The sequence below is a fragment of the Oncorhynchus masou genome, unplaced genomic scaffold (assembly GCF_036934945.1).
Source record: "Oncorhynchus masou masou isolate Uvic2021 unplaced genomic scaffold, UVic_Omas_1.1 unplaced_scaffold_779, whole genome shotgun sequence".
In the NCBI taxonomy this organism is placed as follows: domain Eukaryota; kingdom Metazoa; phylum Chordata; class Actinopteri; order Salmoniformes; family Salmonidae; genus Oncorhynchus; species Oncorhynchus masou.
The window spans coordinates 80,001-107,500 of NW_027014259.1; the positions used below are offsets into that span (position 1 = coordinate 80,001).

At 47.4% G+C, this 27,500-nt stretch overlaps 1 protein-coding gene across 1 annotated transcript in view; it reads right to left on the reverse strand.

Moving 5' to 3' along the window:
- LOC135537440 (ephrin type-A receptor 6-like) overlaps positions 1–27,500 on the reverse strand; it is a 247,500-nt gene that overhangs the window by 79,994 nt on the left and 140,006 nt on the right. The window contains exon 9 of the mRNA XM_064963605.1: positions 19,951–20,292. Coding sequence (XP_064819677.1) covers positions 19,951–20,292 — 342 coding nt within the window. The remainder of the gene's footprint in view (positions 1–19,950; positions 20,293–27,500) is intronic.

Here is a 27,500-nt window from a genome sequence, read left to right on the forward strand (position 1 = left end):
GTCTGTTTATAATACAGACTGCTTCTCCATCAGTGTCTGTCTGTCTATAATACAGACTGCTTCTCCATCAGTGTCAGTCTGTCTGTCTATAATACAGACTGCTTCTCCATCAGTGTGAGTCTGTCTGTCTATAATACAGACTGCTTCTCCATCAGTGTCAGTCTGTCTGTCTATAATACAGACTGCTTCTCCATCAGTGTCTGTCTGTCTATAATACAGACTGCTTCTCCATCAGTGTCAGTCTGTCTATAATACAGACTGCTTCTCCATCAGTGTCAGTCTGTCTGTTTATAATACAGACTGCTTCTCCATCAGTGTCTGTCTGTCTATAATACAGACTGCTTCTCCATCAGTGTCAGTCTGTCTGTCTATAATACAGACTGCTTCTCCATCAGTGTCTGTCTGTTTATAATACAGACTGCTTCTCCATCAGTGTCAGTCTGTCTATAATACAGACTGCTTCTCCATCAGTGTCAGTTTGTCTATAATACAGACTGCTTCTCCATCAGTGTCAGTCTGTCTGTCTATAATACAGACTGCTTCTCCATCAGTGTCTGTCTGTCTGTTTATAATACAGACTGCTTCTCCATCAGTGTCAGTCTGTCTGTCTATAATACAGACTGCTTCTCCATCAGTGTCTGTCTGTCTGTCTATAATACAGACTGCTTCTCCATCTGTGTCAGTCTGTCTGTCTATAATACAGACTGCTTCTCCATCAGTGTCTGTCTGTCTGTTTATAATACAGACTGCTTCTCCATCAGTGTCAGTCTGTCTGTCTATAATACAGACTGCTTCTCCATCAGTGTCAGTCTGTCTATAATACAGACTGCTTCTCCATCAGTGTCTGTCTGTCTGTCTATAATACAGACTGCTTCTCCATCAGTGTCAGTTTGTCTATAATACAGACTGCTTCTCCATCAGTGTCTGTCTGTCTGTCTGTCTATAATACAGACTGCTTCTCCATCAGTGTCTGTCTGTCTGTCTATAATACAGACTGCTTCTCCATCTGTGTCAGTCTGTCTGTCTATAATACAGACTGCTTCTCCATCAGTGTCTGTCTGTCTATAATACAGACTGCTTCTCCATCAGTGTCAGTCTCTCTGTCTATAATACAGACTGCTTCTCCATCAGTGTGAGTCTGTCTGTCTATAATACAGACTGCTTCTCCATCAGTGTCAGTCTGTCTGTCTATAATACAGACTGCTTCTCCATCAGTGTCTGTCTGTCTATAATACAGACTGCTTCTCCATCAGTGTCAGTCTGTCTATAATACAGACTGCTTCTCCATCAGTGTCAGTCTGTCTGTTTATAATACAGACTGCTTCTCCATCAGTGTCTGTCTGTCTATAATACAGACTGCTTCTCCATCAGTGTCAGTCTGTCTGTCTATAATACAGACTGCTTCTCCATCAGTGTCTGTCTGTTTATAATACAGACTGCTTCTCCATCAGTGTCAGTCTGTCTATAATACAGACTGCTTCTCCATCAGTGTCAGTTTGTCTATAATACAGACTGCTTCTCCATCAGTGTCAGTCTGTCTGTCTATAATACAGACTGCTTCTCCATCAGTGTCTGTCTGTCTGTTTATAATACAGACTGCTTCTCCATCAGTGTCAGTCTGTCTGTCTATAATACAGACTGCTTCTCCATCAGTGTCTGTCTGTCTGTCTATAATACAGACTGCTTCTCCATCTGTGTCAGTCTGTCTGTCTATAATACAGACTGCTTCTCCATCAGTGTCTGTCTGTCTGTTTATAATACAGACTGCTTCTCCATCAGTGTCAGTCTGTCTGTCTATAATACAGACTGCTTCTCCATCAGTGTCAGTCTGTCTATAATACAGACTGCTTCTCCATCAGTGTCTGTCTGTCTGTCTATAATACAGACTGCTTCTCCATCAGTGTCTGTCAGTCTATAATACAGACTGCTTCTCCATCTGTGTCTGTCTGTCTATAATACAGACTGCTTCTCCATCAGTGTCAGTCTGTCTACAATACAGACTGCTTCTCCATCTGTGTCAGTCTGTCTATAATACAGACTGCTTCTCCATCAGTGTCAGTCTGTCTATAATACAGACTGCCTCTCCATCAGTGTCTGTCAGTCTGTCTATAATACAGACTGCTTCTCCATCAGTGTCAGTCTGTCTATAATACAGACTGCTTCTCCATCTGTGTGAGTCTGTCTATAATACAGACTGCTTCTCCATCAGTGTCAGTCTGTCTGTCTATAATACAGACTGCTTCTCCATCAGTGTCTGTCTGTCTATAATACAGACTGCTTCTCCATCAGTGTCAGTCTGTCTGTCTATAATACAGACTGCTTCTCAATCAGTGTCTGTCTGTTTATAATACAGACTGCTTCTCCATCAGTGTCAGTCTGTCTGTCTAAAATACAGACTGCTTCTCCATCAGTGTGAGTCTGTCTGTCTATAATACAGACTGCTTCTCCATCAGTGTCAGTCTGTCTGTCTATAATACAGACTGCTTCTCCATCAGTGTCTGTCTGTTTATAATACAGACTGCTTCTCCATCAGTGTCTGTCTGTCTATAATACAGACTGCTTCTCCATCAGTGTCTGTCTGTCTGTCTATAATACAGACTGCTTCTCAATCAGTGTCTGTCTGTTTACAATACAGACTGCTTCTCCATCAGTGTCTGTCAGTCTATAATACAGACTGCTTCTCCATCTGTGTCTGTCTGTCTATAATACAGACTGCTTCTCCATCAGTGTCAGTCTGTCTACAATACAGACTGCTTCTCCATCTGTGTCAGTCTGTCTATAATACAGACTGCTTCTCCATCAGTGTCAGTCTGTCTATAATACAGACTGCCTCTCCATCAGTGTCTGTCAGTCTGTCTATAATACAGACTGCTTCTCCATCAGTGTCAGTCTGTCTATAATACAGACTGCTTCTCCATCTGTGTGAGTCTGTCTATAATACAGACTGCTTCTCCATCAGTGTCAGTCTGTCTGTCTATAATACAGACTGCTTCTCCATCAGTGTCTGTCTGTCTATAATACAGACTGCTTCTCCATCAGTGTCAGTCTGTCTGTCTATAATACAGACTGCTTCTCAATCAGTGTCTGTCTGTTTATAATACAGACTGCTTCTCCATCAGTGTCAGTCTGTCTGTCTAAAATACAGACTGCTTCTCCATCAGTGTGAGTCTGTCTGTCTATAATACAGACTGCTTCTCCATCAGTGTCAGTCTGTCTGTCTATAATACAGACTGCTTCTCCATCAGTGTCTGTCTGTTTATAATACAGACTGCTTCTCCATCAGTGTCTGTCTGTCTATAATACAGACTGCTTCTCCATCAGTGTCTGTCTGTCTGTCTATAATACAGACTGCTTCTCAATCAGTGTCTGTCTGTTTACAATACAGACTGCTTCTCCATCAGTGTGAGTCTGTCTATAATAAAGACTGCTTCTCCATCAGTGTCAGTCTGTCTGTCTATAATACAGACTGCTTCTCCATCAGTGTCTGTCTGTCTATAATACAGACTGCTTCTCCATAAGTGTCTGTCTGTCTATAATACAGACTGCTTCTCCATCAGTGTCAGTCTGTCTGTCTATAATACAGACTGCTTCTCCATCAGTGTCTGTCTGTTTATAATACAGACTGCTTCTCCATCAGTGTCTGTCTGTCTATAATACAGACTGCTTCTCCATCAGTGTCAGTCTGTCTGTCTATAATACAGACTGCTTCTCCATCAGTGTGAGTCTGTCTGTCTATAATACAGACTGCTTCTCCATCAGTGTCAGTCTGTCTGTCTATAATACAGACTGCTTCTCCATCAGTGTCTGTCTGTCTATAATACAGACTGCTTCTCCATCAGTGTCAGTCTGTCTATAATACAGACTGCTTCTCCATCAGTGTCAGTCTGTCTGTTTATAATACAGACTGCTTCTCCATCAGTGTCTGTCTGTCTATAATACAGACTGCTTCTCCATCAGTGTCAGTCTGTCTGTCTATAATACAGACTGCTTCTCCATCAGTGTCTGTCTGTTTATAATACAGACTGCTTCTCCATCAGTGTCAGTCTGTCTATAATACAGACTGCTTCTCCATCAGTGTCAGTTTGTCTATAATACAGACTGCTTCTCCATCAGTGTCAGTCTGTCTGTCTATAATACAGACTGCTTCTCCATCAGTGTCTGTCTGTCTGTTTATAATACAGACTGCTTCTCCATCAGTGTCAGTCTGTCTGTCTATAATACAGACTGCTTCTCCATCAGTGTCTGTCTGTCTGTCTATAATACAGACTGCTTCTCCATCTGTGTCAGTCTGTCTGTCTATAATACAGACTGCTTCTCCATCAGTGTCTGTCTGTCTGTTTATAATACAGACTGCTTCTCCATCAGTGTCAGTCTGTCTGTCTATAATACAGACTGCTTCTCCATCAGTGTCAGTCTGTCTATAATACAGACTGCTTCTCCATCAGTGTCTGTCTGTCTGTCTATAATACAGACTGCTTCTCCATCAGTGTCAGTTTGTCTATAATACAGACTGCTTCTCCATCAGTGTCTGTCTGTCTGTCTATAATACAGACTGCTTCTCCATCAGTGTCTGTCTGTCTGTCTATAATACAGACTGCTTCTCCATCTGTGTCAGTCTGTCTGTCTATAATACAGACTGCTTCTCCATCAGTGTCTGTCTGTCTATAATACAGACTGCTTCTCCATCAGTGTCAGTCTCTCTGTCTATAATACAGACTGCTTCTCCATCAGTGTGAGTCTGTCTGTCTATAATACAGACTGCTTCTCCATCAGTGTCAGTCTGTCTGTCTATAATACAGACTGCTTCTCCATCAGTGTCTGTCTGTCTATAATACAGACTGCTTCTCCATCAGTGTCAGTCTGTCTATAATACAGACTGCTTCTCCATCAGTGTCAGTCTGTCTGTTTATAATACAGACTGCTTCTCCATCAGTGTCTGTCTGTCTATAATACAGACTGCTTCTCCATCAGTGTCAGTCTGTCTGTCTATAATACAGACTGCTTCTCCATCAGTGTCTGTCTGTTTATAATACAGACTGCTTCTCCATCAGTGTCAGTCTGTCTATAATACAGACTGCTTCTCCATCAGTGTCAGTTTGTCTATAATACAGACTGCTTCTCCATCAGTGTCAGTCTGTCTGTCTATAATACAGACTGCTTCTCCATCAGTGTCTGTCTGTCTGTTTATAATACAGACTGCTTCTCCATCAGTGTCAGTCTGTCTGTCTATAATACAGACTGCTTCTCCATCAGTGTCTGTCTGTCTGTCTATAATACAGACTGCTTCTCCATCTGTGTCAGTCTGTCTGTCTATAATACAGACTGCTTCTCCATCAGTGTCTGTCTGTCTGTTTATAATACAGACTGCTTCTCCATCAGTGTCAGTCTGTCTGTCTATAATACAGACTGCTTCTCCATCAGTGTCAGTCTGTCTATAATACAGACTGCTTCTCCATCAGTGTCTGTCTGTCTGTCTATAATACAGACTGCTTCTCCATCAGTGTCAGTTTGTCTATAATACAGACTGCTTCTCCATCAGTGTCTGTCTGTCTGTCTGTCTATAATACAGACTGCTTCTCCATCAGTGTCTGTCTGTCTGTCTATAATACAGACTGCTTCTCCATCTGTGTCAGTCTGTCTGTCTATAATACAGACTGCTTCTCCATCAGTGTCTGTCTGTCTATAATACAGACTGCTTCTCCATCAGTGTCAGTCTCTCTGTCTATAATACAGACTGCTTCTCCATCAGTGTGAGTCTGTCTGTCTATAATACAGACTGCTTCTCCATCAGTGTCAGTCTGTCTGTCTATAATACAGACTGCTTCTCCATCAGTGTCTGTCTGTCTATAATACAGACTGCTTCTCCATCAGTGTCAGTCTGTCTATAATACAGACTGCTTCTCCATCAGTGTCAGTCTGTCTGTTTATAATACAGACTGCTTCTCCATCAGTGTCTGTCTGTCTATAATACAGACTGCTTCTCCATCAGTGTCAGTCTGTCTGTCTATAATACAGACTGCTTCTCCATCAGTGTCTGTCTGTTTATAATACAGACTGCTTCTCCATCAGTGTCAGTCTGTCTATAATACAGACTGCTTCTCCATCAGTGTCAGTTTGTCTATAATACAGACTGCTTCTCCATCAGTGTCAGTCTGTCTGTCTATAATACAGACTGCTTCTCCATCAGTGTCTGTCTGTCTGTTTATAATACAGACTGCTTCTCCATCAGTGTCAGTCTGTCTGTCTATAATACAGACTGCTTCTCCATCAGTGTCTGTCTGTCTGTCTATAATACAGACTGCTTCTCCATCTGTGTCAGTCTGTCTGTCTATAATACAGACTGCTTCTCCATCAGTGTCTGTCTGTCTGTTTATAATACAGACTGCTTCTCCATCAGTGTCAGTCTGTCTGTCTATAATACAGACTGCTTCTCCATCAGTGTCTGTCTGTTTATAATACAGACTGCTTCTCCATCAGTGTCAGTCTGTCTATAATACAGACTGCTTCTCCATCAGTGTCAGTTTGTCTATAATACAGACTGCTTCTCCATCAGTGTCAGTCTGTCTGTCTATAATACAGACTGCTTCTCCATCAGTGTCTGTCTGTCTGTTTATAATACAGACTGCTTCTCCATCAGTGTCAGTCTGTCTGTCTATAATACAGACTGCTTCTCCATCAGTGTCTGTCTGTCTGTCTATAATACAGACTGCTTCTCCATCTGTGTCAGTCTGTCTGTCTATAATACAGACTGCTTCTCCATCAGTGTCTGTCTGTCTGTTTATAATACAGACTGCTTCTCCATCAGTGTCAGTCTGTCTGTCTATAATACAGACTGCTTCTCCATCAGTGTCAGTCTGTCTATAATACAGACTGCTTCTCCATCAGTGTCTGTCTGTCTGTCTATAATACAGACTGCTTCTCCATCAGTGTCAGTTTGTCTATAATACAGACTGCTTCTCCATCAGTGTCTGTCTGTCTGTCTATAATACAGACTGCTTCTCCATCAGTGTCTGTCTGTCTGTCTATAATACAGACTGCTTCTCCATCTGTGTCAGTCTGTCTGTCTATAATACAGACTGCTTCTCCATCAGTGTCTGTCTGTCTATAATACAGACTGCTTCTCCATCAGTGTCAGTCTCTCTGTCTATAATACAGACTGCTTCTCCATCAGTGTGAGTCTGTCTGTCTATAATACAGACTGCTTCTCCATCAGTGTCAGTCTGTCTGTCTATAATACAGACTGCTTCTCCATCAGTGTCTGTCTGTCTATAATACAGACTGCTTCTCCATCAGTGTCAGTCTGTCTATAATACAGACTGCTTCTCCATCAGTGTCAGTCTGTCTGTTTATAATACAGACTGCTTCTCCATCAGTGTCTGTCTGTCTATAATACAGACTGCTTCTCCATCAGTGTCAGTCTGTCTGTCTATAATACAGACTGCTTCTCCATCAGTGTCTGTCTGTTTATAATACAGACTGCTTCTCCATCAGTGTCAGTCTGTCTATAATACAGACTGCTTCTCCATCAGTGTCAGTTTGTCTATAATACAGACTGCTTCTCCATCAGTGTCAGTCTGTCTGTCTATAATACAGACTGCTTCTCCATCAGTGTCTGTCTGTCTGTTTATAATACAGACTGCTTCTCCATCAGTGTCAGTCTGTCTGTCTATAATACAGACTGCTTCTCCATCAGTGTCTGTCTGTCTGTCTATAATACAGACTGCTTCTCCATCTGTGTCAGTCTGTCTGTCTATAATACAGACTGCTTCTCCATCAGTGTCTGTCTGTCTGTTTATAATACAGACTGCTTCTCCATCAGTGTCAGTCTGTCTGTCTATAATACAGACTGCTTCTCCATCAGTGTCAGTCTGTCTATAATACAGACTGCTTCTCCATCAGTGTCTGTCTGTCTGTCTATAATACAGACTGCTTCTCCATCAGTGTCAGTTTGTCTATAATACAGACTGCTTCTCCATCAGTGTCTGTCTGTCTGTCTATAATACAGACTGCTTCTCCATCAGTGTCAGTCTGTCTGTTTATAATACAGACTGCTTCTCCATCAGTGTCTGTCTGTCTGTCTATAATACAGACTGCTTCTCCATCAGTGTCAGTCTGTCTGTCTATAATACAGACTGCTTCTCCATCAGTGTGAGTCTGTCTATAATACAGACTGCTTCTCCATCAGTGTCTGTCTGTCTGTCTATAATACAGACTGCTTCTCCATCAGTGTCTGTCTGTCTGTCTATAATACAGATTGCTTCTCCATCAGTGTCTGTCTACTCTGATGATGGGAGCCAGCAACAGAAGTGATGTGTCTATCGCTGAGATATATATACTTGTTGATCCCTGAGAGAGGGTCAACATCTTTAGACCAAATGGCACCCTATTCCCTCCATAGTGCACTACTTTAGACCAAATGGCACCCTATTCCCTACATAGTGCACTACTTTAAACCAAATGGCACCCTATTCCCTACATAGTGCACTACTTTAGACCAAATGGCACCCTATTCCCTCCATAGTGCACTACTTTAAACCAAATGGCACCCTATTCCCCACATAGTGCACTACTTTAGACCAAATGGCACCCTGTTCCCTACATAGTGCACTATTTTAGACCAAATAGAACACTATTCCCCATATAGTGCACTACTTTATACCAAATGGCACCCTATTCCCTACATAGTGCACCCCTTTAGACCAAATGGCACCCTTTTCCCTACAGTGCACTACTTTAGTGCACTACTTCAGTGCACTACCGAAAGGCCACGTGTCGAACTCATTCCACAGAGGGCCGAGTGTCTGAGTTTATCGATCCACCCACAACCAGGTAAGGAACTCCCCTCACCTGGTTGTCTCAGTAAGGAACTCCCCTCACCTGGTTGTCTCAGTAAGGAACTCCCCTCACCTGGTTGTCTCAGTAAGGAACTCCCCTCACCTGGTTGTCTCAGTAAGGAACTCCCCTCACCTGGTTGTCCAGGTCTCAGTAAGGAACTCCCCTCACCTGGTTGTCTAGGTCTTAGTAAGGAACTCCCCTCACCTGGGTGTCTCAGTAAGGAACTCCCCTCACCTGGTTGTCTAGGTCTCAGTAAGGAACTCCCCTCAACTGGTTGTCTAGGTCTCAGTAAGGAACTCCCCTCACCTGGTTGTCTAGGTCTCAGTAAGGAACTCCCCTCACCTGGTTGTCTAGGTCTCAGTAAGGAACTCCCCTCACCTGGTTGTCTCAGTAAGGAACTCCCCTCACCTGGTTGTCTAGGTCTCAGTAAGGAACTCCCCTCACCTGGTTGTCTAGATCTCAGTAAGGAACTCCCCTCACCTGGTTGTCTAGGTCTCAGTAAGGAACTCCCCTCACCTGGTTGTCTAGGTCTCAGTAAGAAACTCCCCTCACCTGGTTGTCTAGGTCTCAGTAAGGAACTCCCCTCACCTGGTTGTCTCAGTAAGGAACTCCCCTCACCTGGTTGTCTAGGTCTCAGTAAGGAACTCCCCTCACCTGGTTGTCTAGGTCTCAGTAAGGAACTCCCCTCACCTGGTTGTCTAGATCTCAGTAAGGAACTCCCCTCACCTGGTTGTCTAGGTCTCAGTAAGGAACTCCCCTCACCTGGTTGTCTAGGTCTCAGTAAGGAACTCCCCTCACCTGGTTGTCTAGGTTTCAGTAAGGAACTCCCCTCACCTGGTTGTCTAGGTCTCAGTAAGGAACTCCCCTCACCTGGTTGTCTAGGTCTCAGTAAGGAACTCCCCTCACCTGGTTGTCTAGGTTTCAGTAAGGAACTCCCCTCACCTGGTTGTCTAGGTCTCAGTAAGGAACTCCCCTCACCTGGTTGTCTAGGTCTCAGTAAGGAACTCCCCTCACCTGGTTGTCTAGGTCTCAGTAAGGAACTCCCCTCACCTGGTTGTCTAGGTCTCAGTAAGGAACTCCCCTCACCTGGTTGTCCAGGTCTCAGTAAGGAACTCCCCTCACCTGGTTGTCTAGATCTCAGTAAGGAACTCCCCTCACCTGGTTGTCTAGGTCTCAGTAAGGAACTCCCCTCACCTGGTTGTCTAGGTCTCAGTAAGGAACTCCCCTCACCTGGTTGTCTAGGTCTCAGTAAGGAACTCCCCTCACCTGGTTGTCTAGGTCTCAGTAAGGAACTCCCCTCACCTGGTTGTCTAGATCTCAGTAAGGAACTCCCCTCACCTGGTCGTCTAGGTTTCAGTAAGGAGCTCCCCTCACCTGGTTGTCTAGGTCTCAGTAAGGAACTCCCCTCACCTGGTTGTCTAGGTCTTAGTAAGGAACTCCCCTCACCTGGTTGTCTCAGTAAGGAACTCCCCTCACCTGGTTGTCTAGGTCTCAGTAAGGAACTCCCCTCACCTGGTTGTCTAGGTCTTAGTAAGGAACTCCCCTCACCTGGTTGTCTCAGTAAGGAGCTCCCCTCACCTGGTTGTCTAGGTCTCAGTAAGGAACTCCCCTCACCTGGTTGTCTAGGTCTTAGTAAGGAACTCCCCTCACCTGGTTGTCTCAGTAAGGAGCTCCCCTCACCTGGTTGTCTAGGTCTCAGTAAGGAACTCCCCTCACCTGGTTGTCTAGGTCTTAGTAAGGAACTCCCCTCACCTGGTTGTCTCAGTAAGGAGCTCCCCTCACCTGGTTGTCTAGGTCTCAGTAAGGAACTCCCCTCACCTGGTTGTCTAGGTCGCAGTAAGGAACTCCCCTCACCTGGTTGTCTAGGTCTCAGTAAGGAACTCCCCTCACCTGGTTGTCTAGGTCTCAGTAAGGAACTCCCCTCACCTGGTTGTCTAGGTTTCAGTAAGGAACTCCCCTCACCTGGTTGTCTAGGTCTCAGTAAGGAACTCCCCTCACCTGGTTGTCTAGGTCTCAGTAAGGAACTCCCCTCACCTGGTTGTCTAGGTTTCAGTAAGGAACTCCCCTCACCTGGTTGTCTAGGTCTCAGTAAGGAACTCCCCTCACCTGGTTGTCTAGGTCTCAGTAAGGAACTCCCCTCACCTGGTTGTCTAGGTCTCAGTAAGGAACTCCCCTCACCTGGTTGTCTAGGTCTCAGTAAGGAACTCCCCTCACCTGGTTGTCCAGGTCTCAGTAAGGAACTCCCCTCACCTGGTTGTCTAGATCTCAGTAAGGAACTCCCCTCACCTGGTTGTCTAGGTCTCAGTAAGGAACTCCCCTCACCTGGTTGTCTAGGTCTCAGTAAGGAACTCCCCTCACCTGGTTGTCTAGGTCTCAGTAAGGAACTCCCCTCACCTGGTTGTCTAGGTCTCAGTAAGGAACTCCCCTCACCTGGTTGTCTAGATCTCAGTAAGGAACTCCCCTCACCTGGTCGTCTAGGTTTCAGTAAGGAGCTCCCCTCACCTGGTTGTCTAGGTCTCAGTAAGGAACTCCCCTCACCTGGTTGTCTAGGTCTTAGTAAGGAACTCCCCTCACCTGGTTGTCTCAGTAAGGAACTCCCCTCACCTGGTTGTCTAGGTCTCAGTAAGGAACTCCCCTCACCTGGTTGTCTAGGTCTTAGTAAGGAACTCCCCTCACCTGGTTGTCTCAGTAAGGAGCTCCCCTCACCTGGTTGTCTAGGTCTCAGTAAGGAACTCCCCTCACCTGGTTGTCTAGGTCTTAGTAAGGAACTCCCCTCACCTGGTTGTCTCAGTAAGGAGCTCCCCTCACCTGGTTGTCTAGGTCTCAGTAAGGAACTCCCCTCACCTGGTTGTCTAGGTCTTAGTAAGGAACTCCCCTCACCTGGTTGTCTCAGTAAGGAGCTCCCCTCACCTGGTTGTCTAGGTCTCAGTAAGGAACTCCCCTCACCTGGTTGTCTAGGTCGCAGTAAGGAACTCCCCTCACCTGGTTGTCTAGGTCTCAGTAAGGAACTCCCCTCACCTGGTTGTCTAGGTCTCAGTAAGGAACTCCCCTCACCTGGTTGTCTAGGTCTCAGTAAGGAACTCCCCTCACCTGGTTGTCTAGGTCGCAGTAAGGAACTCCCCTCACCTGGTTGTCTAGGTCTTAGTAAGGAACTCCCCTCACCTGGTTGTCTAGGTTTCAGTAAGGAACTCCCCTCACCTGGTTGTCTCAGTAAGGAACTCCCCTCACCTGGTTGTCTAGGTCTCAGTAAGGAACTCCCCTCACCTGGTTGTCTAGGTCTCAGTAAGGAACTCCCCTCACCTGGTTGTCTAGGTTTCAGTAAGGAACTCCCCTCACCTGGTTGTCTAGGTTTCAGTAAGGAACTCCCCTCACCTGGTTGTCTAGGTCTCAGTAAGGAACTCCCCTCACCTGGTTGTCTAGGTCTCAGTAAGGAACTCCCCTCACCTGGTTGTCTAGGTCTTAGTAAGGAACTCCCCTCACCTGGTTGTCTAGGTTTCAGTAAGGAACTCCCCTCACCTGGTTGTCTAGGTCTCAGTAAGGAACTCTCCTCACCTGGTCATCTCAGTATGGAACTCCCCTCACCTGGTCATCTCAGTAAGGAACTCCCCTCACCTGGTCATCTCAGTATGGAACTCCCCTCACCTGGTTGTCTCAGTCAGGAACTCCCCTCGCCTGGTTGTCTCAGTAAGGAACTCCCCTCACCTGGTTGTCTAGTACTTCATTGAAAGGAAAAACCCAAAACTTGCAAACACTAGGCCCTTCATGGAATGAGATTTGACACCTCTCCTCCCCTCCCCTCTCCTCTCCTCTCCTCTCCTCTCCTCTCCTCTCCTCTCCTCTCCTCTCCTCTCCCTCTCCTCTCCCTCTCCTCTCCCTCTCCTCTCTTCCCCCCCTCTCCTCTCCTCTCCTCTCCTCTCCTCCCCTCTCCTCTCCTCTCCTCTCGTCTCCTCCCCTCTCCTCTCCTCTCCATCTGTGGTTTTATCCCCAACACATTAAGGGAGATTTGTTTCCTGCCTCACTCTCATCATTTGCAAATTGCATATTAATGCCTCATTACGCTTTTAATTATGCTACATTTATTCAGACATAATTCCTAATTAATTTATCCTCCCCTGTTTGCAGCGTTCCCCGGTCTAATCTTGACAAGTTGGATTTGATTCCCTAGTTTAAATGTGTCATCAATTACACATGCAAATAAAAATGGAGGAGTAAGTAGATTACATTGGAATGAAAATAGAAATTCAACAAGTTTATCAAAAAGTTGCGTTTTCACCGGTGACAAGGCATTAAGCAGGTAGTTCTCTTCTGTAGGAAACTAGGAGATAATTATCAAGGCATTAAGCAGGTAGTTCTCTTCTGTAGGAAACTAGGAGATAATTATCAAGGCATTAAGCAGGTAGTTCTCTTCTGTAGGAAACTAGGAGATAATTATCAAGGCATTAAGCAGGTAGTTCTCTTCTGTAGGGAACTAGGAGATAATTATCAAGGCATTAAGCAGGTAGTTCTCTTCTGTAGGAAACTAGGAGATAATTATCAAGGCATTAAGCAGGTGGTTCTCTTCTGTAGGAAACTAGGAGATAATTATCAAGGCATTAAGCAGGTAGTTCTCTTCTGTAGGAAACTAGGAGATAATTATCAAGGCATTAAGCAGGTAGTTCTCTTCTGTAGGAAACTAGGAGATAATTATCAAGGCATTAAGCAGGTGGTTCTCTTCTGTAGGAAACTAGGAGATAATTATCAAGGCATTAAGCAGGTAGTTCTCTTCTGTAGGCAACTAGGAGATAATTATCAAGGCATTAAGCAGGTAGTTCTCTTCTGTAGGAAACTAAGAGATAATTATCAAGGCATTAAGCAGGTAGTTCTCTTCTGTAGGAAACTAGGAGATAATTATCAAGGCATTAAGCAGGTAGTTCTCTTCTGTAGGAAACTAGGAGATAATTATCAAGGCATTAAGCAGGTAGTTCTCTTCTGTAGGAAACTAGGAGATAATTATCAAGGCATTAAGCAGGTAGTTCTCTTCTGTAGGAAACTAGGAGATAATTATCAAGGCATTAAGCAGGTGGTTCTCTTCTGTAGGAAACTAGGAGATAATTATCAAGGCATTAAGCAGGTGGTTCTCTTCTGTAGGAAACTAGGAGATAATTATCAAGGCATTAAGCAGGTAGTTCTCTTCTGTAGGAAACTAGGAGATAATTATCATGGCATTAAGCAGGTAGTTCTCTTCTGTAGGAAACTAGGAGATAATTATCAAGGCATTAAGCAGGTAGTTATCTTCTGTAGGGAACTTGGAGATAATTAGGAAGATATTGTCTCATGTCTGACAGACAGACAGACAGACAGACAGACAGACAGACAGACAGACAGACAGACAGACAGACTGTCTCTCAGTGTTTGTCTGTCTGTCTGTGTGAGCTGCCATTGTGTTTAGTAATGATGATCTTCTGAGGTTTAGCAGACAATGAGGAGGAGAGGAGGAGGAGAGGAAGAGATGAAGAGGAAGAGGGGAAGAGAAGAGGAGGAGAGGAGGAGAGGAAGAGGAAGTGGGGAAGAGAAGAGGCTGAGAGAAGAGGAGGAGAGGAGGAGGAGAGGAAGAGGAAGTGGGGAAGAGAAGAGGCTGAGAGAAGAGGAGGAGAGGAGGAGGAGAGGAAGAGGAAGTGGGGAAGAGAAGAGGAGAAGAGGAGGAGAGGAAGAGGAAGTGGGGAAGAGAAGAGGGGAGAGAAGAGGAGGAGAGGAGGAGGAGAGGAAGAGGTAGTGGGGAAGAGAAGAGGAGGAGAGGAAGAGGAGAGGAAGAGGAGAGGATGAGAGGAGGTAGAAGAGAAGGGAAGGAGGGCTGACAGCTCCATTTTGATGAGTCAATCCCAACCTCTGAATAAAGTGAAGGGAACAGCAGAGCAAGCTGTTTCTCAGCCTCCCGCAGGATAGAATATTTACATAAAAGATGTTACTTCCTTTCCCAGGCTGCACCTCCCTTGGCTTCCCTCTCCCTGCACGCCCTGGGAGCTAGTGACTGAACGTGTGTCCGTGTGTGTGTGTGTGTGTGTGTGTGTGTGTGTGTGTGTGTGTGTGTGTGTGTGTGTGTGTGTGTGTGTGTGTCTCTGTGTGTGTGTGTGTGTGTGTGTCTCTGTGTGTGTGTGTGTGTGTGTGTGTGTGTGTGTGTGTGTGTGTGTGTGTGTGTGTGTGTGTCTCTGTGTGTGTGTGTGTGTGTGTCTCTGTGTGTGTGTGTGTGTGTGTGTGTGTGTGTGTGTGTGTCTGTGTGTGTGTGTGTGTGTGTGTGTGTGTGTGTGTGTGTGTGTGTGTGTGTGTGTGTGTGTGTGTGTGTGTGTGTGTGTGTGTGTGTGTGTGTGTGTGTGTGTGTGTGTGTGTGTGTGTGTGTGTCTCTGTGTGTGTGTGTGTGTGTGTGTGTGTGTGTTCCACAATGTGCTGCATGTAAACCCCATAATGAGAGCTCCACCAGGAAGCATAATATAACAAACACAGCACCTCTGGGAAAAACAGAAACATGTTCACTACCATTACGAACCATTGTGCAGTTTGTGGTTATTATAAAGTGGAACCTAAAACCCCAGACGGTCATGTTCTGTAATACCAGGAAGAGAAATCACATGGACGTTCCCCAAACTTGGTTCAGGAGACGCCATGATGAGGTCAACAACTCATTTAATAACGACAACAACAAAGAGCCATGATGAGGTCAACAACTCATTGACAGAGATGTTAGCCAGGGGTCTGGTCAGTACTCACAAGTCTGGTCAGTAGTAACAGTGATGTTAACCAGGGGTCTAGTCAGTAGTAACAGTGATGTTAACCAGGGGTCTGGTCACTAGTAACAGTGATGTTAACCAGGGGTCTGGTCAGTTCACACCAGTCTGGTCAGTAGTAACAGTGATGTTAACCAGGGGTCTGGTCAGTAGTAACAGTGATGTTAACCAGGGGTCTGGTCAGTACTCACCAGTCTGGTCAGTAGTAACAGTGATGTTAGCCAGGGGTCTGGTCAGTAGTAACAGTGATGTTAACCAGGGGTCTGGTCAGTAGTAACAGTGATGTTAACCAGGGGTCTGGTCAGTACTCACCAGTCTGGTCAGTAGTAACAGTGATGTTAACCAGGGGTCTGGTCAGTACTCACCAGTCTGGTCAGTAGTAACAGTGATGTTAACCAGGGGTCTGGTCAGTACTCACCAGTCTGGTCAGTAGTAACATTGATGTTAGCCAGGGGTCTGGTTAGTACTCACCAGTCTAGTCAGTAGTAACAGTGATGTTAACCAGGGGTCTGGTCAGTACTCACCAGTCTGGTCAGTAGTAACAGTGATGTTAGCCAGGGGTCTGGTCAGTACTCACCAGTCTGGTCAGTAGTAACAGTGATGTTCGCCAGGGGTCTGGTCAGTACTCACCAGTCTGGTCAGTAGTAACAGTGATGTTAACCAGGGGTCTGGTCAGTACTCACCAGTCTGGTCAGTAGTAACAGTGATGTTCGCCAGGGGTCTGGTCAGTACTCACCAGTCTGGTCAGTAGTAACAGTGATGTTAACCAGGGGTCTGGTCAGTAGTAACAGTGATGTTAACCAGGGGTCTGGTCAGTACTCACCAGTCTGGTCAGTAGTAACAGAGATGTTAACCAGGGGTCTGGTCAGTACTCACCAGTCTGGTCAGTAGTAACAGTGATGTTAACCAGGGGTCTGGTCAGTACTCACCAGTCTGGTCAGTAGTAACAGTGATGTTAACCAGGGGTCTGGTCAGTACTCACCAGTCTGGTCAGTAGTAACAGTGATGTTAACCAGGGGTCTGGTCAGTACTCACCAGTCTGGTCAGTAGTAACATTGATGTTAGCCAGGGGTCTGGTTAGTACTCACCAGTCTAGTCAGTAGTAACAGTGATGTTAACCAGGGGTCTGGTCAGTACTCACCAGTCTGGTCAGTAGTAACAGTGATGTTAGCCAGGGGTCTGGTCAGTACTCACCAGTCTGGTCAGTAGTAACAGTGATGTTCGCCAGGGGTCTGGTCAGTACTCACCAGTCTGGTCAGTAGTAACAGTGATGTTAACCAGGGGTCTGGTCAGTAGTAACAGTGATGTTAACCAGGGGTCTGGTCAGTACTCACCAGTCTGGTCAGTAGTAACAGTGATGATAGCCAGGGGTCTGGTCAGTACTCACCAATCTGGTCAGTAGTAACAGTGATGTTAGCCAGGGGTCTGGTCAGTACTCACCAGTCTGGTCAGTAGTAACAGTGATGATAACCAGGGGTCTGGTCAGTACTCACCAGTCTGGTCAGTAGTAACAGAGATGTTAACCAGGGGTCTGGTCAGTAGTAACAGTGATGTTAACCAGGGGTCTGGTCAGTACTCACCAGTCTGGTCAGTAGTAACAGTGATGTTAACCAGGGGTCTGGTCAGTACTCACCAGTCTGGTCAGTAGTAACAGTGATGATAGCCAGGGGTCTGGTCAGTACTCACCAGTCTGGTCAGTAGTAACAGTGATGTTAACCAGGGGTCTGGTCAGTACTCACCAGTCTGGTCAGTAGTAACAGAGATGTTAACCAGGGGTCTGGTCAGTAGTAACAGTGATGTTAACCAGGGGTCTGGTCAGTACTCACCAGTCTGGTCAGTAGTAACAGTGATGTTAACCAGGGTCTGGTCAGTACTCACCAGTCTGGTCAGTAGTAACAGTGATGATAGCCAGGGGTCTGGTCAGTACTCACCAGTCTGGTCAGTAGTAACAGTGATGTTAACCAGGGGTCTGGTCAGTACTCACCAGTCTGGTCAGTAGTAACAGTGATGTTAGCCAGGGGTCTGGTCAGTACTCACCAGTCTGGTCAGTATTAACAGTGATGTTCGCCAGGGGTCTGGTCAGTACTCACCAGTCTGGTCAGTAGTAACAGTGATGTTAACCAGGGGTCTGGTCAGTAGTAACAGTGATGTTAACCAGTGGTCTGGTCAGTACTCACCAGTCTGGTCAGTAGTAACAGTGATGATAGCCAGGGGTCTGGTCAGTACTCACCAATCTGGTCAGTAGTAACAGTGATGTTAGCCAGGGGTCTGGTCAGTACTCACCAGTCTGGTCAGTAGTAACAGTGATGATAACCAGGGGTCTGGTCAGTACTCACCAGTCTGGTCAGTAGTAACAGAGATGTTAACCAGGGGTCTGGTCAGTAGTAACAGTGATGTTAACCAGGGGTCTGGTCAGTACTCACCAGTCTGGTCAGTAGTAACAGTGATGTTAACCAGGGGTCTGGTCAGTACTCACCAGTCTGGTCAGTAGTAACAGTGATGATAGCCAGGGGTCTGGTCAGTACTCACCAGTCTGGTCAGTAGTAACAGTGATGTTAACCAGGGGTCTGGTCAGTACTCACCAGTCTGGTCAGTAGTAACAGTGATGTTCGCCAGGGGTCTGGTCAGTACTCACCAGTCTGGTCAGTAGTAACAGAGATGTTAACCAGGGGTCTGGTCAGTACTCACCAGTCTGGTCAGTAGTAACAGTGATGTTAACCAGGGGTCTGGTCAGTACTCACCAGTCTGGTCAGTAGTAACAGAGATGTTAACCAGGGGTCTGGTCATTAGTAACAGAGATGTTAACCAGGGGTCTGGTCAGTACTCACCAGTCTGGTCAGTAGTAACAGTGATGTTCGCCAGGGGTCTGGTCAGTACTCACCAGTCTGGTCAGTAGTAACAGAGATGTTAACCAGGGGTCTGGTCAGTACTCACCAGTCTGGTCAGTAGTAACAGAGATGTTAACCAGGGGTCTGGTCAGTACTCACCAGTCTGGTCAGTAGTAACAGAGATGTTAACCAGGGGTCTGGTCAGTACTCACCAGTCTGGTCAGTAGTAACAGTGATGTTAGCCAGGGGTCTGGTCAGTAGTAACAGTGATGTTAACCAGGGGTCTGGTCAGTACTCACCAGTCTGGTCAGTAGTAACAGTGATGTTAACCAGGGGTCTGGTCAGTACTCACCAGTCTGGTCAGTGGTAACAGTGATGTTCGCCAGGGGTCTGGTCAGTACTCACCAGTCTGGTCAGTAGTAACAGTGATGTTAACCAGGGGTCTGGTCAGTACTCACCAGTCTGGTCAGTAGTAACAGTGATGTTCGCCAGGGGTCTGGTCAGTAGTAACAGTGATGTTAACCAGGGGTCTGGTCAGTACTCACCAGTCTGGTCAGTAGTAACAGAGATGTTAACCAGGGGTCTGGTCAGTACTCACCAGTCTGGTCAGTAGTAACAGTGATGTTCGCCAGGGGTCTGGTCAGTACTCACCAGTCTGGTCAGTAGTAACAGTGATGTTAACCAGGGGTCTGGTCAGTAGTAACAGTGATGTTAACCAGGGGTCTGGTCAGTACTCACCAGTCTGGTCAGTAGTAACAGTGATGTTAACCAGGGGTCTGGTCAGTAGTAACAGTGATGTTAACCAGGGGTCTGGTCAGTACTCACCAGTCTGGTCAGTAGTAACAGTGATGTTAACCAGGGGTCTGGTCAGTACTCACCAGTCTGGTCAGTAGTAACAGTGATGTTAGCCAGGGGTCTGGTCAGTACTCACCAGTCTGGTCAGTAGTAACAGTGATGTTAACCAGGGGTCTGGTCAGTACTCACCAGTCTGGTCAGTAGTAACAGTGATGTTAACCAGGGGTCTGGTCAGTACTCACCAGTCTGGTCAGTAGTAACAGTGATGTTAACCAGGGGTCTGGTCAGTAGTAACAGTGATGTTAACCAGGGGTCTGGTCAGTACTCACCAGTCTGGTCAGTAGTAACAGTGATGTTAACCAGGGGTCTGGTCAGTAGTAACAGTGATGTTAACCAGGGGTCTGGTCAGTACTCACCAGTCTGGTCAGTAGTAACAGTGATGTTAACCAGGGGTCTGGTCAGTACTCACCAGTCTGGTCAGTAGTAACAGTGATGTTAACCAGGGGTCTGGTCAGTACTCACCAGTCTGGTCAGTAGTAACAGTGATGTTAACCAGGGGTCTGGTCAGTACTCACCAGTCTGGTCAGTAGTAACAGTGATGTTAACCAGGGGTCTGGTCAGTACTCACCAGTCTGGTCAGTAGTAACAGTGATGTTCGCCAGGGGTCTGGTCAGTACTCACCAGTCTGGTCAGTAGTAACAGTGATGTTAGCCAGGGGTCTGGTCAGTACTCACCAGTCTGGTCAGTAGTAACAGTGATGTTCGCCAGGGGTCTGGTGTTTCCTCCCAGTCCAGACACTCCATTCACCGTCTCTACGTGGAAGGTGTAGTTGGCGTGTGTGGCAAAGTCCAGAATAGCCACCGAGGTCCCGGTGAGGCCCAGGAGGCGTGGTACGAAGCGCAGGTCGGTCTCACACGGCTCACAGTCCTCCTCGCCACCGGAGGCGCCACAGCGCTGGCACATGATGTTATAAGTCAGGTCCTTCCTGCCACCGCTGTCGCTAGGCGGAGACCAGGTGAGGAACAGAGCCGTCTCGTTAATGAGAGAGATCAGGTTCCTAGGGGCCGATGGAGCGCCTGGAGAGAGAGGGAGAGAGAGACCAGGTGAGGAACAGAGCCGTCTCGTTAATGAGAGAGATCAGGTTCCTAGGGGCCGATGGAGCGCCTGGAGAGAGAGGGAGAGAGAGACCAGGTGAGGAACAGAGACGTCTCGTTAATGAGAGAGATCAGGTTCCTAGGGGCCGATGGAGCGCCTGGAGAGAGAGGGAGAGAGAGACCAGGTGAGGAACAGAGCCGTCTCGTTAATGAGAGAGATCAGGTTCCTAGGGGCCGATGGAGCGCCTGGAGAGAGAGGGAGAGAGAGACCAGGTGAGGAACAGAGCCGTCTCGTTAATGAGAGAGATCAGGTTCCTGGGGGCCAATGGAGCGCCTGGAGAGAGAGGGAGAGAGAGACCAGGTGAGGAACAGAGCCGTCTCGTTAATGAGAGAGATCAGGTTCCTGGGGGCCAATGGAGCGCCTGGAGAGAGAGGGAAAAGGGGAGGAAGGAAGGGAGAGACCAGAGATACGCCTTCACCATCAGTGAACAGCCGTAATGTCTTCTCCCTTTTTAACGAGAGAGAGAGGAGTGGAGGGAGGGAGGGAGGGAGAAAGGAGGAAGGGAGGGAGAGAGTTTTTCTCCCTTGTTAAAGCCTCCCTGTGCTCCTCCCTTGATCCAAATGCCTTAGTTAAAGCCTCCCTGTTCTCTGCCCTTGATCCCATTGCCTGAGTTAAAGCCTCCTTGTTCTCCTCCCTTGATCCCATGCCCACTGCCTTAGTAAAAGCCTCCCTGTTCTCTGCCCCCTGGTGGTCAACACTGGAAATGCATCAGTCACATCTGCAATTGAAAACTGTGGCAGTAACCTCCATACTGAAAAAAGAGACCCTTCCTCAGCAACTAGAGGACAACCTCAAACCTCCCCTTCCTCAGCAACTAGAGGACAACCTCAAACCTCCCCTTCCTCAGCAACTACAGGACAACCTCAAACCTCCCCTTCCTCAGCAACTACAGGACAACCTCAAACCTCCCCTTCCTCACCAACTACAGAACAACCACAAACCTCCCCTTCCTCAGCAACTACAGGACAACCTCAAACCTCCCCAACTACAGGACAACCTCAAACCTCCCCTTCCTCACCAACTACAGGACAACCTCAAACCTCCCCTTCCTCACCAACTACAGGACAACCTCAAACCTCCCCAACTACAGGACAACCTCAAACCTCCCGTTCCTCACCAACTACAGGACAACCTCAAACCTCCCCTTCCTCACCAACTACACGACAACCTCAAACCTCACCAACTACAGGACAACCTCAAACCTCCCCTTCCTCACCAACTACAGGACAACCTCAAACTTCCCCTTCCTCACCAACTACAAGACAACCTCAAACATCCCCTTCCTCACCAACTACAGGACAACCTCAAACCTCCCCTTCCTCAACAACTACAGGACAACCTCATACCTCCCCTTCCTCACCAACTACAGGACAACCTCAAACCTCCCGTTCCTCACCAACTACAGGACAACCTCAAACCTCCCCTTCCTCACCAACTACACGACAACCTCAAACCTCACCAACTACAGGACAACCTCAAACCTCCCCTTCCTCACCAACTACAGGACAACCTCAAACTTCCCCTTCCTCACCAACTACAAGACAACCTCAAACATCCCCTTCCTCACCAACTACAGGACAACCTCAAACCTCCCCTTCCTCAACAACTACAGGACAACCTCATACCTCCCCTTCCTCACCAACTACAGGACAACCTCAAAACTACCCTTCCTCACCAAATACAGGACAACCTCAAACCTCCCCTTCCTCCCCAACTACAGGACAACCTCAAACCTCCCCTTCCTCACCAACTACAGGACAACCACAAACCTCCCCTTCCTCACCAACTACAGGACAACCTCAAACCTCCCCTTCCTCACCAACTACACGACAACCTCAAACCTCACCAACTACAGGACAACCTCAAACCTCCCCTTCCTCAACAACTACAGGACAAACTCATACTTCCCTTTCCTCACCAACTACAGGACAACCTCAAACCTCCCCTTCCTCACCAACTACAGGACAACCTCATACCTCCCCTTCCTCTCCAACTACACGACAAACTCAAACCTTCCCTTCCTTACCAACTACAGAACAACCTCAAACCTCCCCTTCCTCACCAACTACAGGACAACCTCAAACCTCCCCTTCCTCACCAACTACAGGACAACCTCATACTTCCCTTTCCTTACCAACTACAGGACAACCTCAAACCTCACCAACTACAGGACAACCTCATACCTCCCCTTCCTCTCCAACTACAGGACAACCTCAAACCTCCCCTTCCTCACCAACTACAGACCAACCTCAAACCTCCCCTTCCTCACCAACTACAGGACAACCTCAAACCTCACCAACTACAGGACAACCTCATACCTCCCCTTCCTCTCCAACTACAGGACAACCTTAAACCTCCCCTTCCTCACCAACTACAGGACAACCTCAAACCTCCCCTTCCTCACCAACTACAGGACAACCTCAAATCTCCCCTTCCTCACCAACTACAGAACAACCTCAAACCTCCCCTTCCTCACCAACTACAGGACAACCTCAAACCTCACCAACTACAGGACAACCTCATACCTCCCCTTCCTCTCCAACTACAGGACAACCTCAAACCTCCCCTTCCTCACCAACTACAGGACAACCTCAAACCTCCCCTTCCTCACCAACTACAGGACAACCTCAAATCTCCCCTTCCTCACCAACTACAGAACAACCTCAAACCTCCCCTTCCTCACCAACTACAGGACAACCTCAAACCTCACCAACTACAGGACAACCTCATACCTCCCCTTCCTCTCCAACTACAGGACAACCTCAAACCTCCCCTTCCTCACCAACTACAGGACAACCTCAAACCTCCCCTTCCTCACCAACTACAGGACAACCTCAAATCTCCCCTTCCTCACCAACTACAGAACAACCTCAAACCTCCCCTTCCTCACCAACTACAGGACAACCTCAAACCTCACCAACTACAGGACAACCTCATACCTCCCCTTCCTCTCCAACTACAGGACAACCTCAAACCTCCCCTTCCTCACCAACTACAGGACAACCTCAAACCTCCCCTTCCTCACCAACTACAGGACAACCTCAAATCTCCCCTTCCTCACCAACTACAGAACAACCTCAAACCTCCCCTTCCTCACCAACTACAGGACAACCTCAAACCTCACCAACTACAGGACAACCTCATACCTCCCCTTCCTCTCCAACTACAGGACAACCTCAAACCTCCCCTTCCTCACCAACTACAGGACAACCTCAAACCTCCCCTTCCTCACCAACTACAGGACAACCTCAAATCTCCCCTTCCTCACCAACTACAGGACAACCTCAAACCTCCCCTTCCTCACCAACTACAGGACAACCTCAAACCTCCCCAACTACAGGACAACCTCAAATCTCCCCTTCCTCACTAATTACAGGACAACCTCAAACCTCCCCTTCCTCACCAACTACAGGACAACCTCAAACCTCCCCTTCCTCACCAACTACAGGACAACCTCAAATCTCCCCTTCCTCACCAACTACAGGACAACCTCAAACCTCCCCTTCCTCACCAACTACAGGACAACCTCAAACCTCCCCTTCCTCACCAACTACATGACAACCTCAAACCTCACCAACTACAGGACAACCTCAAACCTCCCCTTCCTCACCAACTACAGGACAACCTCAAACTTCCCCTTCCTCACCAACTACAGGACAACCTCAAACATCCCCTTCCTCACCAACTACAGGACAACCTCAAACCTCCCCTTCCTCACCAACTACAGGACAACCTCAAACCTCCCCTTCCTCAACAACTACAGTACAACCTAATACCTCCCCTTCCTCACCAACTACAGGACAACCTCAAACCTCCCCTTCCTCACCAACTACAGGACAACCCCAAACCTCCCCTTCCTCACCAACTACAGGACAACCACAAACCTCCCCTTCCTCACCAACTACAGGACAACCTCAAACCTCCCCTTCCTCACCAACTACACGACAACCTCAAACCTCCCCTTCCTCACCAACTACAGGACAATCTCAAACCTCCCCTTCCTCACCAACTACAGGACAACCTCAAACCTCCCCAACTACAGGACAACCTCAAACCTCCCCTTCCACCCCAACTACAGGACAACATCAAACTTCCCCTTCCTCACCAACTACAGGACAACCTCAAATCTCCCCTTCCTCACCAATTACAGGACTACCTCAAACCTCCCCTTCCTCATCAACTACAGGACAACCTCAAACCTCCCCAACTACAGGACAACCTCAAACCTCCCCTTCCTCACCAACTACAGGACAACCACAAACCTCCCCTTCCTCACCAACAACAGGACAACCTCAAACCTCCCCTTCCTCACCAACTACAGGACAACCTCAAACCTACCCTTCCTCACCAACTACAGGACAACCTCAAACCTCCCCTTCCTCACCAACTACAGAACAACCACAGACCTCCCCTTCCTCACCAACTACAGAACAACCACAAACCTCCCCTTCCTCACCAACTACAGGACAACCTCAAACCTCCGCTTCCTCCCCAACTACAGGACAACCTCAAACCTCCCCTTCCTCACCAACTACAGGACAACATCAAACCTCCCCAACTACAGGACTGCCTCAAACCTCCCCTTCCTCACCAACTACAGAACAACCACAAACCTCCCCAACTACAGGACAACCTCAAACCTCCCCTTCCTCCCCAACTACAGGACAACCTCAAACCTCCCCTTCCTCACCAACAACAGGACAACGTCAAACCTCCCCTTCCTCACCAACTACAGGACAACCTCAAATCTCCCCTTCCTCACCAATTACAGGACTACCTCAAACCTCCCCTTCCTCATCAACTACAGGACAACCTCAAACCTCCCCAACTACAGGACAACCTCAAACCTCCCCTTCCTCACCAACTACAGGACAACCTCATACCTCCCCTTCCTCTCCAACTACACGACAACCTCAAACCTCCCCTTCCTCCCCAACTACAGGACAACCTCAAACCTCCCCTTCCTCACCAACTACAGGACAACCTCATACTTCCCTTTCCTCACCAACTACAGGACAACCTCAAACCTCCCCTTCCTCACCAACTACAGGACAACCTCAAACCTCCCCTTCCTCACCAACTACAGGACAACCTCATACTTCCCTTTCCTCACCAACTACAGGACAACCTCAAACCTCCCCTTCCTCACCAACTACAGGACAACCTCATACCTCCCCTTCCTCTCCAACTACACGACAACCTCAAAACTTCCCTTCCTTACCAACTACAGAACAACCTCAAACCTCCCCTTCCTCACCCACTACAGGACAACCTCAAACCTCACCAACTACAGGACAACCTCAAATCTCCCCTTCCTCACTAATTACAGGACTACCTCAAACCTCAAATCTCACCAACTACAGGACAACCTCATACCTCCCCTTCCTCTCCAACTACAGGACAACCTCAAACCTCCCCTTCCTCACCAACTACAGGACAACCTCAAACCTCCCCTTCCTCATCAACTACAGGACAACCTCAAATCTCCCCTTCCTCACCAACTACAGGACAACCTCAAACCTCCGCTTCCTCACCAACTACAGGACAACCTCAAACCTCCCCTTCCTCACCAACTACAGGACAACCTCAAACCTCCCCTTCCTCACCAACTACAGGACAACCTCAAACCTCCCCTTCCTCACCAACTACAGGACAACCTCAAACTTCCCCTTCCTCACCAACTACAGGACAACCTCAAACCTCCCCTTCCTCACCAACTACAGGACAACCTCATACCTCCCCTTCCTCTCCAACTACACGACAACCTCAAACCTTCCCTTCCTTACCAACTACAGGACTACCTCAAACCTCCCCTTCCTCACCAACTACAGGACAACCTCAAACCTCCCCTTCCTCACCAACTACAGGACAACCTCAAATCTCCCCTTCCTCACCAACTACAGGACAACCTCAAACCTCCCCAACTACAGGACAACCTCAAATCTCCCCTTCCTCACCAATTACAGGACAACCTCAACCCCCCCCTTCCTCACCAACTACAGGACAACCTCAAACCTCCCCTTCCTCACCAACCACATGACTACCTCAAACCTCACCAACTACAGGACAACCTCAAACCTCCCCTTCCTCACCAACAACAGGACAACATCAAACCTCCCCTTCCTCACCAACTACAGGACAACCTCACACCTCCCCAACTACAGGACAACCTCAAACCTCACCAACTACAGGACAACCTCAAATCTCCCCTTCCTCACCAACTACAGGACAACCTCAAACCTCCGCTTCCTCACCAACTACAGGACAACCTCAAACCTCCCCTTCCTCACCAACTACAGGACAACCTCAAACCTCCCCTTCCTCACCAACTACAGGACAACCTCAAACCTCCCCTTCCTCACCAACTACAGGACAACCTCAAATCTCCCCTTCCTCACCAACCACAAGACCCTGTATCCACAACAGTCTGCCTGGTTAGTGTTTAGTGTTCTCCCTGGTTAGTCTGTCATCATGTTTAGTCTGTCATCATGTTTAGTGTTCTCCCTGCTTAGTCTGTCATCATGTTTAGTGTTCTCCCTGGTTAGTCTGTCATCATGTTTAGTCTGTCATCATGTTTAGTCGGTCATCATGTTTAGTGTTCTCCCTGGTTAGTCTGTCATCATGTTTAGTGTTCTCCCTGGTTAGTCTGTTATCATGTTTAGTGTTCTCCCTGGTTAGTCTGTCATCATGTTTAGTGTTCTCCCTGGTTAGTCTGTCATCATGTTTAGTCTGTCATCATGTTTAGTGTTCTCCCTGTTTAGTCTGTCATCATGTTTAGTCTGTCATCATATTTAGTGTTCTCCCTGGTTAGTCTGTCATCATGTTTAGTCTGTCATCATGTTTGGTCTGTCATCATGTTTAGTGTTCTTCCTGTTTAGTCTGTCATCATGTTTTGTGATCTCCCTGGTTAGTCTGTCATCATGTTTAGTCTGTCATCATGTTTAGTGTTCTCCCTGGTTAGTCTGTCATCTTGTTTAGTGTTCTCCCTGGTCAGTCTGTCATCATGTTTAGTCTGTCATCATGTTTAGTGTTCTCCCTGGCTAGTCTGTCATCATGTTTAGTCTGTCATCATGTTTAGTGTTCTCCCTGGCTAGTCTGTCATCATGTTTAGTCTGTCATCATGTTTAGT